Source organism: Accipiter gentilis, chromosome 31 (genome assembly GCF_929443795.1).
Source record: "Accipiter gentilis chromosome 31, bAccGen1.1, whole genome shotgun sequence".
Taxonomy (NCBI): domain Eukaryota; kingdom Metazoa; phylum Chordata; class Aves; order Accipitriformes; family Accipitridae; genus Astur; species Astur gentilis.
In genome coordinates, this window is record NC_064910.1 from 10676217 (window position 1) to 10690606 (window position 14390).

Here is a 14390-nt window from a genome sequence, read left to right on the forward strand (position 1 = left end):
TGCACATCATCTTCCCGCATCCCCCCGCACATCCCCTCCCGCGGGGGCCGCAGCTTCTGCTCCCTACTTCCCCACTCCGGGGATATCCCCCCCCCCAAAACGCCGGGAGCCGGCCGCCGGCAGCGGCACCGGGGCAGCAGCTCTCCGCCCGGCGCCGCCTCGCCTCCCGCGGGTGTCAGCGCGGAGCAGGGCGTCACAGGGCCGTGACGTCAGAGCGGCGGTTTGCCGGGGGCGGGGGGGGGGGGGGGACGGGACGGGAGCGGACGACCCGGCCGGGGCCGCGCGCAGACCCGCCATTGCTATGACGTCATCCTGCTGCCGTCCCGCGGCGGGACGGGCGCCAGGAGCTGCCGCCGGTGCCCGCCCGGAGCCGCCCCCGGCGGGGCGGGACGGCGGCGGGGCCGGGCAGCGGGCCGGGGCGGGTCGCGCAGCGCGGCGCGGCGGGGCGCGGCGGGGCGCGGCGGGGCGGGTCCCGGCGCAAGAGCCGGTGCGGGGTGCGCTGGGCCCGGTCAGCCGCCGTGCCGGCAGCTCTCGGCGGGAGCGATGCGGATGGCGGTGGGTGCGGCGGGGGGCGAGGGGGCGGCGCAGAGCCCCGGCCCCGCCGCCGTGTCGCTGGGCTTGAGCGTGGCCGTGGTCTCCAGCCTGGTGAACGGCTCCACCTTCGTCCTGCAGAAGAAGGGGATCGTGCGGGCCCGCGGGCGAGGTAGGGGCCCGGCGCTGCGGTGGCGGCGGGCGGGACCGACCCCCCCCCCCCCCCTTCTCCCCCTCCTCCCGCCGCCGCCCTCTCCCCTCCGCACCCCCGCCTGCCCTCCGGTGACCTCCCAGGTGTCCGAGGCATCGCCCCCGGCACCGTCCGGGACGCGTTCCCCCCGCATCCCCCCGGGAACGGCCCGGCCGCCCCCGGGGCCGCTCGCCCCCGCGGAAGGGCCGCGGATGCCCCGCGCTGCGGCGGCGGCGGCCGGGCCGGGCGGGGAAGGAGGGGGGGGGGGTGGGGCTGGGCCCAGACGTTGTGGGGGGGGGGGAGGGCAGAGGACGGGCACCCCCGGGCCGTGGCAGACCCTCTGCTTTGGGGTGAGGGGGGGGGGGTGGTGACGGTGTCGCCTAGCGGGGGGAGCCGGCCTTAGTTCGTCCCCTTCATGGTGTTCGACACCAGAGGTGGGTGGCTGGAGCGCGGCGTGGGGGCCGTGGCGAGTGGCGGAGGAGGGGGAGCGCAGGTGGGCAGCAGCGAGGGGCTGGCACCGCGGGCGGCAGCGGCAGCTCCCCGGGTGCCGCCGGGTCGGTGGTCCGCTGTCAGGCCGGAGCACGGCGCCGGGGACCCGGCTGGGCGGGCGGAGGTTTGTCTTGCGGCATTTTGGTGCGCTGGTGGGACTTCGCCGCCCGTTTCTTTGGCTCGGGTCGTTTCTCGCCGTGAGCAGCGCCGGCACATCTTGTGGCTTGTTTATTCTGGCTCTTCCACGGACACACGCGACGGGTTACATCAGTCACGTGGCGGTTTCCCTTTGTAGAGAAGAAAGGCACACCAGCCACATGAAATCATTTCCATCTTTTGTTTTTTCGCCTTGAAACCGCGTTCCTCCTTACTGTTTTCTGAGATGAACGTAGTCAGGAACTGACTGTGCTATCTAGACGGTTCAGCCAAAACAAAGCTGCTAATACACAGACTATGAAGATCTGCTGTATTCTGTCCTGAAACTGGGGCTCCCCAAAGCATGCAGCCTCTGAATAGCATTTGCTAGTTGCATCTTCATGCTTGGAACATGGGAAAATGCAATGTATTTTTTTTTGTTCTTAATATCGTGCTTTTATGCGAGGGGAAAGTTGTAAACGCAGGTTGCGTGAGGCCTTTTAATTGTATTTCCCTGGTCAATAGCCATTTGTTTTTGCAAGTGATGGTGTCTGTGTGTGTATGAACATGTGTCCCTAGGTTCTGGAAACTCTTTCTTATGAAAAATCCTTTTTAGTGGCCAGGACGTGCTAGGTGTTTTTCCTGTATGGGGGGGGTGTGTGTGTAAATATATGTATACACATACATGTATTTGAGACAGTTAGTGCAGCAGTGCATTTCCAGTGCCTGCTGCACCTAGTGTGTTCAGGGTGGATGCAGTGGAGCAGAGCAAGCTTGCAACTATATTACTACCAGCTGGCAGCCTGATCTAACAAGTTTATTTTGCCTTTTCTGCAATGACCTCACCGTTAAGGGCCTCGGATAAACTACTGTTTTGCCAGCATAGTCTCCCTTTCCCTCAAAGATAGCTGTAATCTATTTTTATTGTTCACGTTTGCATCATAAATACAAATCTTTTTTTGTGAGGGAAACAATGAGAAAACGGGAGAGAAAGGAATGACTTTCCATCCCAAGGCAGTTGGGGGAAGTTTCCATTTTGCAGTATAGTTGGGTCTAATTACTCCTGAAGAGCTTTCAGTGGAGCGCGGGACTAAGTGGGTGATGGGTGTGTGCGCCTGCCTTCCCGGCTCCGACAGCTGTAAAACATCCTGTTTTGAAGATATTACTGCTGTTTACTCGTGTATCTTGCTGAGCGATTTGTAGTATTTCCTATTGCTGTGCTCAGTATGGAGACATCCAGGCAAATACCCTAGGTATCTCTCTATTTAATGTTGTGAAGCAGTGTGGTTCTGCCTTGAATCTAGCGGTCGGAGCTGCGGGCCCAAGATCGTCAGTGTCAGATGATGTCTTTTTTCCACTGGCTTCAGTAGGTGTTGTATAATTAACAAGGAGGCACTTCAAGTCTTTTCTGTCTTCTCTATTGAATCAATAATAGAGTATCAATGCAATTAGTAATCCTTGCTTAGTTAGAAACAGCAGCGGGTGACAAATATTTTCCAAAGTTATCTTACTGGAGTCAATATTTTCTATAATTTGTGCCCCCAACAGTGTTTTTATTTTATATGCAATAACAAAAGTCTAAAAATTATTACACCCACTCTAAAGCTGGCCATTTTCATTAGTCATTTTCCATCTCATTTCAATTATATAGTGTGATTTCCGAGCACTTAATATTTTATACGTCTCCAGAGTTATAGATTACTGTGGTTTTTTTTCATTTGGGATTTCAGAGTTGGTACAATATTGCCTATTGCTCCAGCAGCTCTTGAGGGAGCATCTTCCCAAATAAATGCAGAGCTGAATTGCTAGAAAGAGGAGCAGAACGTAAGAGCGTAATGTGGCGCCAAGGTTACGCTTAGTGGAGGCCAGGCTTTAATTTAGTACGCTGTCATTAGCCTTGATGTTCTACAGAAGCAGAACTCATAAAACATGGTGCACAGGCTCCCCTGGTGCATCCCAAGGCAAGAGCCTATAATCTGGCAGTGAAAATAATCATCCTTGAGCTTGGGAGGCACTAAGGGACAATCCAGGGGTTTTACTCCTCTCTTTGAAACGGGGCAGTATGTCAGGAATTCAGAGGCTTCAGTCGTAGCACTTTCCAAAGCTCAAATGCAGGAGGATCAGTCCATGCTATGTTACTGCCAAAACAATTTCTCCGCTACAATTTCTCCGATACAATTTCATTGAGGTTACATTAGCAAACTAATTGATCCAAATCATGTTTTGTTTCCATAGGTTTCCCATTCTCCTAGTAGTGGTTCTAATCTGGATGTTTAAATGTCACCCTCAGAAGCATTTTGTGACATTTTGGACACTCTTCTATGTTATACCGCGTTAGCATTGCGCAGGTACTTCAGACTGGAAAACAGAACTTCTGATGAATACGTTGCCTCAAGAAGGTCTGACTTGGACATCTAGGCCAAATCTGAGCACCCTCTCTTTTTTTTCCCCCTCCCATTCAGTTGCTTTGAACAACAGGGTTAAGATGAAGGTCCTTAATAGCTGAGACTGTTGAAATTATTCTGTTTCGTAGTTCCAATATTGCAATTTCATGTTTTTCTAATACCTCTTCCTGTACTTTCTCTTTCAGGTACTTCGTACTTAACGGATATCGTATGGTGGTCTGGCACTATTGCAAGTAAGTATCCTAAAAGCTTTCATTTTTACTGAAGGGAGAAATTGCACTTGGTGAAATGAGACATCAGGAAACCTGGGTTCTCATCTTGAATCTCACGCTCACTTGTCACAAAATTCCCATCCCTCAGAAATATCCCACCTTTAGTAAACTCTCACTATGGCTACTGTGACTGACAGTGTTTGAGAAGACAAAGAGCTGGGGCAAACCTGAGTCAGGCATCTTTCCACATTTCCAACCCGTTTGGTTCTTGCAGCCTTTGGCAGCCACGCGCTGCTCTGACTCTGGGTTCCTGCACGGTTTGTGTCTCTGGTCCGCTCAGTTTTTAATAAAAGTCAAAGCTGAATAAGAAATTGTCCCTCTGCACAAAAGGGCTCATTGAGCACATGTTATTTTTTAGATCAGAAAGCACTTAGCCAGCCTCAATTAAAAAAAATCTTTTTTGATTTCTAGCTTGACAGATATAGTTTCAGTTTTGCTTTTAATCTACAAGATTAATGTGAAGCTTTGTGTGGTGCTGATATGAGATCAGTGTAATTTTACTCTTAGTATCTTTGTAAACTCTGCTCACAGTAAGTTCACTCTCTGATGTGAATCCAGAGCATGGGGAGCAGCTAGCTTTCTCCTCTTACAGTTCAGCCCTAGTTCTACCCACGTGCTTAAAATCATACCCCCCTTTTAGACTCTAATCCAGCCTTTTGTGAATTATTTGGAAATGTTCTGATGCTGTTTCTGAGAAGTATATGAGTCCAGTTGTGCCCCTTGTTTCATGACAGCAAGGTAAGTCTCTGTTTTTGTTTCTTCAAGCTATGCAAAAGGAATGGAAACCTATAGATCCACTGAAGGACAAAGTTCACAGCAAGTGTAGAAGCCAACAGAGCTTCAGAGGAAAGTCCTCAGCTAATTTAACCTGAGTTTAAGTAGTACTTTATCAGCTTCCTCCTCTGCCAGGATCACTACTGCCTAAGTAGCAATAAATCTCTGCATTAATCACTGTTGTTTATGGCTCATGAGGCTCCCGTCTTGAATCTCTGAGCAGAAGGAGTTAAAATAAGAGAGGTTTTATTGCAGGACTTTATCTTGGTGAATCAGAGAAAACAATTTCATGCTTAAAAGAGCTGAGTGAATTGAATGAAGGCAAAATAGCTGAAGGGAATGGTATCAGTTGGCTTTTGTCCAGGAGCTAGGTGCAGGTAGTGAAACAAAGCCTCAGTAAGTTTACAAAGGAACCAAGGGAAGAGTTGCTTAAGGATATTACAGATGCAGAATTGCAACAAACAGCAATAGCGAGGGCCAGGTAGGCACCTATGGGATGCCGAGAATGGTGATGTTTGGGGAATTAGCAATATCCCAAGTTATCTGGGTGGAATTATAACAGCTGACATCATTTTTTCAAGCAGGGAATTTGGAGTTTGGATGGCTAACAAAACCCACATAAATTCTATCAACTTGTTTTCACAATATTTGTTCAGATGGTGAACAAGCATTTCTGTGTTGGCATGCTGACAGCATAACACTGCCTAACCATTTTGGGGCCTTGGGATCCACTGGATTACTGAAGACTTCAAAGGAAGGGCCACAGATTCTGCTAAGGGACTTTTGCTTACACTGTAGTCAAAAGAGTGATTGCAGCATGTGTACAGGTATTTCAATGAGCATTAAACTAATTAATTGGCTAATTAATTAGTTTCGGTGCAGGTTTTGATAGCAGTATAGATGCGGTGGGTTTTTATAGGGGATACATCTGTGTTCGTGTTTTATCTCAGATGGGGAATACACTTGTGAAGCGAATCTCCTGTTTGTCTCCATGGATTGGGCTTTATTTCCTGTTTTGGAGCCATATTGGAGCTCCTGAACTGGACTTTAAGATGAAACTAGGCTGGAAGATGCACTCTAGGAACGTGCCTAATGCACGCCAGCTGCAAATAGACTTTCAGTCCGTGGGAGCAGGCTGAATTTAGTCTGAAATAAAAACCCTGACATGCGTAGAGCAGACATCTTTTGCTGTGCGGATCTATTCCTGGTCTCCTTGCTAATGTAGCCATGTCAGCGTGCATCAAGTTTTGTGTTGCAGTAACTTCGGGGATATTGGTACTCCTTTAGCAAGTTTAAAGCTTGGTCTGCCTTCAGGAACTGAAGCCATGTCTTGACTTACAGCATTGATGTATCTGGAGAGGAATTTCTATCCAGAGAGGACTGGATAGGTTGGCAGCAAAGGTCCTCAACTTCAGGTAGATGGTAACAGTTACTGAGATTCTTTTTTGAATTGGTCTTAATTAGTTCTGGTCTGTCGTTCGTAGTGGTAGGAGACTTACTATTACTCCATGGCGATGCTGAAAGCTTCTGGTAAGTTGAGTTGCCTTACAATATGAGCAGTTTGAAGCTTCAGAGACCTAATTTATAGATCGGTGTTGGTGCCATCTGTTAGGGTTCTTCCAACAGAAACTTAAGGCACCTTCCAATAGAAATTTAAGGCACCTGACCTCCAAAAAAAAGCAACCTTTTGTCAGAGTCATTTGGAGATGTATGTAATGTGCAGAAACACAGTGTGCCAGCTGTGCCTTGTCCTCCATGCAAGATCTGCCCCACTGCCTTCAGATGCCTTGAAGATCAAGCCAAAGTTGCCACGTACATCTGCTGAAAACCGAGCCCGAGGCTGATAGCTGAGTTAGTCTGTTCCCAGGGGCAGGGAGACCATCACTGGCTCTTGTAGAAATTCTGCTCATTAACTTCTCTGGCTCACTCCTGCATGCAGAGAAAGCCTCAGTGAATTGAATTAGTATAATTTTGCCGCACTCTGCAGTTTTGTAAGTTTGTTTGTCTCCTTCGTGTTTCCTGTAGGTTACACAGGTCTTCAGCTCTACTGATAATGTGAGCTAATTTGGTAAATTAATTACTGTTTGCACAGTGCTTTGCAGGTGTAAAGAACAGGATGATGGTAATGATATTTGATAGTCGAGGGCAATGCCAGCCTGAGCATAAAGGCAGCTTGGATTCTTGAAGTGGTTTTAAATGCTGATAATGGCTCTTAACATCAACTGGAAATTCGAGCTATATGTAATTTGTGTTCAGTCTCAAGGTTCTTGCCAGTTACCACAGACCCTGTAGCTATGCAAGCATCATGTTGACCTATTATAAACTTGCGAGCACTTGCAAAACCATCCAGCTTTTCTTTTTTAACTGAAAACTTGAATGCATGAACTGTTTATTCACAGCTGTGATGTGCAATAGTGTGGTTCGTTTTGGAATTTGTTTTTATTGGGGGAAAGAAAAAAATAATATTGTGAGGCTGTTATTGTGACTTGTCAGGGGTCTGTTCTTTTTACAATGGTCAGGAATTATTTTTGATGTTACATAGTGCTATGAAAATTTGATGTGGTCTACTGTGCATCGAAGAGCTCTTATGCATGTGCTTAGCATTTCATTAGTAGGTTCCTTTCCTCAGCACTGTCCTTATTTTCTTCCCAAAAGGGTAACACTGCTAAGTACTATAACCAAGTGCTTTGTGTTACATGTATGCATTTTCTAAAGATGAAATCATGGGTTATGTATACTTTTAGCCCTCCTCATTTAAATATTTTAGTGTAATATCAAGATATTTGAGTATAATCCATGAGTGTTTCTAATTTGTAGTCTTATTTATATTCAACTAAGAGAAGTTGCAAATGAGATTATTTACTGTGCCCTCCTGGATCTTCTTGTGTGGCAAATATAAATTCTGTATTAAAAAATAATTTAAAAATGCAGAAAAATTCCAGCCATTTTGTTTAAGTGCAAAATTAACACAGCTAAGCAAATCTGTAACATCTGTTTTCCAGTAAGGTCAGTCTTTCCCAGACAGTATTGGGTAAGTTTTCATTACTTCTTTTTTCAAAGGGATTTGAAGGCTTATTTCTGGTTCTCTTGACAGTGGCTCTGGGTCAAATAGGGAATTTCTTGGCTTACACTGCAGTCCCAACTGTGTTAGTGACGCCCTTGGGAGCTCTTGGTGTTCCATTTGGGTAAGAGTTTGCTTTTCTTGTTCTTATCTGAATGTTTTTACTACTTAATAAAATGTCAGATAGACTCAGTGATCACTGGAGGGCCACTGAGAAGTCAGGCTTATGACTGTTAATGATGTGTTATAATGTCACCTATTCCTGTTTTCCCCAGCAAAAGTGGGGGGGGGACGCGGCAATGGTAAAGAAAAGGTTCCTGAGTATCTTTTGCTTTAACTATCACTATGATCTGGAACAGATAAACTTTTTTTTTTTTTTTTTTTTTTTTCCCCAGTCCCCCTTCCCTGTGGTTATTCTGGACACTTCTGCCTATTCTCTTATTCACAGTTCCTTTACTGTGTAGATCTTTCCTTTTGTCTCCCATTCTTTCTCTCCCCTGCTATCCACAGCCCACATGTGTTTATTGATGCTGATTTTCATTTAATTGGATTTGGCCCCTTTACTGAAGCAAGGGAGTCCCTTGCATATGCATGCCCCCAGCTTCTTGAATGTTATGTTCGTGGGGCAGCGTGGGGGGAACAAAAAAGGCAGTGAGGTTCCTAAATGGAGTTTAATATGCAACTAAATGTTTTGTGAATAGCTAAACTACAGTTGTGAAACTACTGCAGTGAAAAAGTCCAATTCTTTAAAAACAAAGCCATGCATTGCCTCGAGATTTTTCTGTTGCCTGCTGAATTGTGTATCTGACTGCACTGGTCATCTACTTCAGAGTTTAGATTGCTTTGTATGGGCTTCACTGCTGTCTTTAGTTTTATACACTACGAAGCACACTGATGGTGCTCTACTTAACACCTATTATTTTATCCTAGGCCACATAATTTTGTGTATTTTGGTCAGCTACATGTCTGAGCTGAGCCCTGTGATCTTTGTAACCAAAGGTCACTTTTACCTCATGACTGCGTAGCACCTATAAAATTGGGCTTTGTGACAGCTCACCAAATTGTTAATGGGTAGATATCTGCCTTGGGTGCCAGACGCCCGGTTTGGGGGTTTGGTTTTTTTTTTTGAGAGGGTGATGTGGTGGTGTCTTCTGGGGTGTTGTGGTTGGGTTGTTTGTTGGGTTTGTTTTTGTGGTTTTTTTGGTTGGTGTGTTTTTTTTTTTTTTTTTCTTTTTTCCTGAGAAGAGACATCAAGGACTGAGTAAGACTGAGAGTGGATGAATCTTTCCTAAGATAAGTCAGAAATGCATTTTGAGGATCCACCAACATTTGGTCGGAGATGCACCAACATTTGATACTATTCCTTTAAGAGAGAAATTCATGTGGCACAACACTGTTAGAGAATTATTCACAGGATGTAGTCAAACTTTTGATTTTCTTCCTCTTTGTGAAAGGTCCATTCTAGCTTCTTACTTACTGAAAGAAAAACTGAACATTCTTGGCAAGCTGGGATGTTTGCTGAGCTGCGCTGGGTCTGTTGTTCTCATCATCCATTCCCCAAAGTCCGAGAGTGTAACGACTCAGGCTGAGCTTGAAGAGAAGCTTACAAATCCAGGTACTTTGTTCTTTTATTAACTCGTAATGATTTTGTGAGATTGATCAAGAGCACACAGGAGGAAGAGGCTTACCACTTCTACCAGGTAGGAAAATTGACTTCTGAAGAAACCATGATGTGACAGAGGCAAACCAGTACAGCTTTTGTGTAGGAAAACTATGCCTTGCTGTGCTTGGAACTTGTCAGATTTATTGGTACATGTGTACAGAAGGGAAAACGTGGATACTTTCGAAACTGTTATCCTGCACAGCAAGCTCAGAACAATGGCCATTTGAACTTGTAATTTTCTAAAATTATGAAAAAGAAAGATTTCTACTACGATTTCATCTAATTTCTACTAAGATTTCATCTTGCTACTGCGAGATGAAAAGTGTAATTCCAGGATCTCAATTTAAGTTGTTTTATACAAAACAAAAAATAACGATTGTCTCTTGTTCTTTAATTCTGCATTTGTTTTTTTATTAAAAGCTTGTACTAGATACCAGTTATGTTCTGAGCAGCTTTCTTTGGACAATAAAGGTGTGTAGAAATAGGCTGTTGAGGCATATGCTGAAATGCCTGTTCTTTCTCATAGAGAATGCGAAGCCCCACTAGCTTCTGGAGGACACATAGTAGTGCTAATATCTGCCAGACCCACTTTTGTTTTTCTTGCCTAAGAGCTAAACTGCTAACGATTGTTATTTCCTTTAATTGTTTTAGGTGAGAGAAACTCAAACCTAATAACATCTGCTATCCAAAAAATTCGCGAAGAAAAGAAAACAAATACCCTGATCTAAATTTACAGTTTTAATCTGACCAAAATTAATTGGAAATATATTTCTTTAAAACTGTAAAGCATGAACTGTTTTGCACCAGTCTAATCTGTGTACTGATGCTATACTGTAAATGATACAGACTCCCGGTTCCTCCAACTGTCCCTACTCATCTCACTCACCTTAATGGGATCTAACTTTATGTTTAAGCTCTTTGCTGGATCCACACACCATGCTTTATTGAACTGGTTATGACTGAGGTGTTATCACTGCTGTCTGTCATAGGGGGCTTTAAGGAGTATGGTCCTGATGGAAGAGAGAATAAAATAAAAAAAGCGATCTTAAACCCAGTTCAGATGTGCAAGAGTGTGTATTTTACTACACGATGATTTGTTTTACCCAAAGAACATGACAGCATCATTGGTTGCAGATGCCCACAACATCTCTAAAAGCTTAGAGGGTGATTTGGATTTATATTCAATAGCAAATCTTAATCCTGGTGTATACCTGAAGTTCACTGGTATGACATGATTTGCCTGCTAAAATCTTCAGGAGACCAAGAGTTCTCACCTTGCTATTATCTTGTCTTCTTTTTGTTTTCCAGTTTTCGTGGGTTATCTCTGCATAGTGCTGCTAATGCTTCTCCTGCTTATCTTCTGGATAGCTCCAGCTCATGGACCTACTAATATCATGGTTTACATCAGTATTTGCTCTCTGTTGGGCAGTTTCACTGTTCCCAGCACAAAAGGCATTGGGCTAGCTGCACAAGATATCTTTCACAATAACCCATCGAGTCAAAGGGCTCTGTACCTCTGTCTGGTACTTCTGGCAGTATTAGGATGTAGCATTATCATTCAGTTCAGATACATCAATAAGGCACTGGAATGTTTCGACTCCTCTGTGTTTGGTGCCATCTACTACGTTGTGTTTACCACCCTAGTCCTGCTGGCTTCAGCCATCCTTTTCAGGGAATGGAGTAATGTAGGAGTTGTAGATTTCTTGGGAATGGCTTGTGGATTCACCACAGTATCTATTGGAATTGTTCTTATACAAGTCTTCAAGGAATTCAATTTCAATATCGGGGATTTAAATAAACCTAACATGAAGACAGATTAAAATGTTTTTTTGAGGGGAAACTGGATGGCTCAGGGAAGGATGCAGAGCCTTTCATTTCTAGGTCACTGATTCAAATATGGTTCGGGTTGGTAGTTACCCTCTGACGATTTGGTGGCCTACGTGAAATGAATTGGAGGCCTCCATCCAGTTTCAAAGGAACAGTTGTCCATGTACCCCAGTTAACACAATAAATGACTTTAATTGGAACCACTGATTGAGTCAGCATAGGGACCGATGTATTTCCTTACTGTAAAAGTTAATCCATCAGAAAAGATCTGGGGATATTCTGACAGACCTGTGTGTGAAAGCTTGTATTATTGTGGCTTCTGAGGTACTGTTTCTATGGGCAGAGAACATCAGTTTCTAATGCACTCAATCTGACACTTCACATGAGTGATGTATACCTTAAAATATGGGGGGGGGGGGGGGGAGTAAGGGGAACTATTTGTTAATCTCTATATAACAATGTGTTCACCGTCAAGGCTGTGAATTCTGAGACAAATGTTGGCTGAACCACAGACTGCAGATTTGTCCTTTTTAGTGACTGTCTTGGCAACTTGGTTTGCTATGCGGTGAAGACACTGGGGAGTTTTAAATTGAATTCTTTATACAGAGCAGTGGACCCTTACAAATCTTTCAGTCATTACTTATCAGCTGATGGTAGTGTCCAGGTATGCATTTTTCTTTGTAACTTATGTGCATTAAGACTTACCACATTCATCTGAGAGTTTTTAATTCGGAGCAGACAGAAAGACTGTGAAGGATGTGGAAATGATGCACAGACTCATTGCCTATATGGTGGCTTATTTGTAAGCAGCTCAGAACTATTTCAGTGCCTTTGTAAGCCAAAAATACTGCATAAATGTGAATGTATTTGTTTCAGATGGCCTATACCAGTTTAATAATTCAATTTCACTGTCTATAATATTGGACTGTATTCAAATTCTAAACGTGTAAAACATCCAGAAGGAGCCACACATTTTTGAAAGAATTTACAAACCTGAACTGAAACCCTTAGATGCCTTGACAGCTTCTGAAAAACCCATAGTCCTAATGGAAAGAGGTAGTCTAGGTGAGGACTGTTTAAAGCAGTCGGCATACCTTTATTTTAGTTAAGTGACTAAATACAGGAAACCATTTTGTGAAGTAGCTAATAAGCAGGGACCACAAAAAAAGAAATTTAAGAGAGAGAAGAGCATGAGATTTCTCATAGCTCAGAAAAAGATGGTCTGATCCTCTTGTAACGTGGGAAAAGGAGGTTAAAGACTGAAAAAGCATAGGCATTCAGAGAGCTGAGTTTCAGATAACCCACAGGGATATACATTCAGATCCAGTAATTTACAGACCTATGTGAACAGTTCAGCCATAATATTTTGACAAGTACTGCAGATAGCTTAAGCTATGATTGGAATGATTCTGAACTGTTCAGTTTAAACCATTTAGAGAATATTGATATATCAAAGAAAGAAATAGTTAATTTTCATGATCTACTTATATTTGGTAGTTAAAACAACATGAGTCAAAAACTTATAAGGAAAGCTTGAAAAGTAATGAATGTTGGTTTCCATTTAAGTACAAAAATGGAAGGGTACAGTAGAACTCAATATCTCTAGTTCAGAACGTCTCTTGAAACAAACAAAAAACCCCAACATGATTATGGGAGAGTGTTTGAAAAAGTTCATGACACTTTTTCAAGGAATCATGAATGTAGCTTTGTGGCTGGCTGACAGGAATGCAGACATTGATTAATAGGGAGTAATACTGTCCACTCTCGTGATGCTTTTTGTTGACCTGAATTAACATTACCTTAAAACTCAGCCTCCGTTCTCATTTAAAAGGAACATTATAAGCCCTTCTGATGGCAGCAATAATTGTGAACAGTGAATCCTAAAGAGTTAGTATTCTGAAGGGACGGTACTGAGGGAGTAAGAGCCCCATTATGTTATTTGGAAGCTTGTTTTATAACTCCAAACTGTGGGGAATGCCTCTGAGTTGGCAGAAACGTACATTGTTATAGGCCCGCATGGAAACTGGGTATCTTGGTGAAATAAAATAGCGCTAGCAGAGAAAAGGCCATCTTCGTGGATTTTCAAATATTGTGCATGGTTTCTAGAAAGTTTGAGAATTGTAGATGAGGGGAATTGGGTTATAAAACTAATCTCTGCCCATTGTTGATTGGAAGGTGGTATCTTGGTTCTCAGCAGACAGTTATGTTTTGTCATATTAATTCCCTTTTTTCTGATTGAAACTGGAATTGTACATAGGTTATGAGACCTATAGTCACTTGCTTTAAAAAAAAAAGTTAGCTGTTTTCTGAAGCAGTCAAGTTGTCTTTTCAAAATTCAAATTCAGAGTTCATGAGTTGCACATTCGTTTTATTACTAGCCTTTAATATCTGAAGACTTCTGTGAAAATCTATAGGTCAGAATGGAAATTATTGTGGTCTCATCCTAGTCCTCCTTTGGCCATGTTTGTCTTGTTTTGTTTTAAAATTCATTCCTATTTATTTAGAAAGTGCCTATCCTAGTATTAAGTGCGTATGCAAATTATTAGTAAATATTAAATCAAAAATGACTTGACTGCCCTGTCTAAACCTTGCCATTTTCTGCACCACACACACAAGTTTACTTGGTAAGCACTCACCATGCAGAGTAAGAACAAAGTAGCAGCCATGTTCTGTGGTGCTCTGTCCATCCCGACATCTGGTAAATGTCTGCATAGGTTTCTTCTCCCCAGCTGCTCCTGTCATCTTTGATGACCTTTCTAGAAATGTCTAGTTAAACTTATTGTTTAAAACGGAGAGGTCAAAAGCCAGCACGTGAGGTGAAAGAAATTCTCGTGGCCTTGTGCATCATTTATATCTGCAGCCTTTTACATCGTGAATGCTAAATAATGGAAACCTTTATTTTTGCTACTTTGTTCAGTATGTAGCAGTGTTCTTTTGAGTTCTGCTGTGCCTGGATCTGGTTCAGTTCTAACTTTAGAAATGTATTAACATTTTCTGTTGTCACTGTCGGTATGATTCTTCCCCCCTCCATCCCACGCCCTCC

The 14390-nt window shown here is 43.8% G+C and overlaps 1 protein-coding gene across 2 annotated transcripts; it reads left to right on the forward strand.

Moving 5' to 3' along the window:
• The first annotated feature begins 517 nt into the window (after nt 1-517).
• NIPA1 (NIPA magnesium transporter 1) lies at nt 518-11747 on the forward strand. Of its 2 annotated transcripts, XM_049834518.1 has the most exons (6): nt 518-703; nt 3936-3983; nt 5453-5623; nt 7891-7981; nt 9312-9472; nt 10829-11747. In XM_049834518.1, the coding sequence occupies exons 1-6, from the start codon at nt 544-546 to the stop codon at nt 11338-11340; spliced, it is 1143 nt and encodes a 380-aa protein (XP_049690475.1). In that variant the 5' UTR covers nt 518-543; the 3' UTR covers nt 11341-11747. The 2 variants fall into 2 exon arrangements, with proteins under 2 accessions (XP_049690475.1, XP_049690476.1); XM_049834519.1 differs by lacking the exon at nt 5453-5623.
• The last annotated feature ends 2643 nt before the right edge of the window (nt 11748-14390 follow it).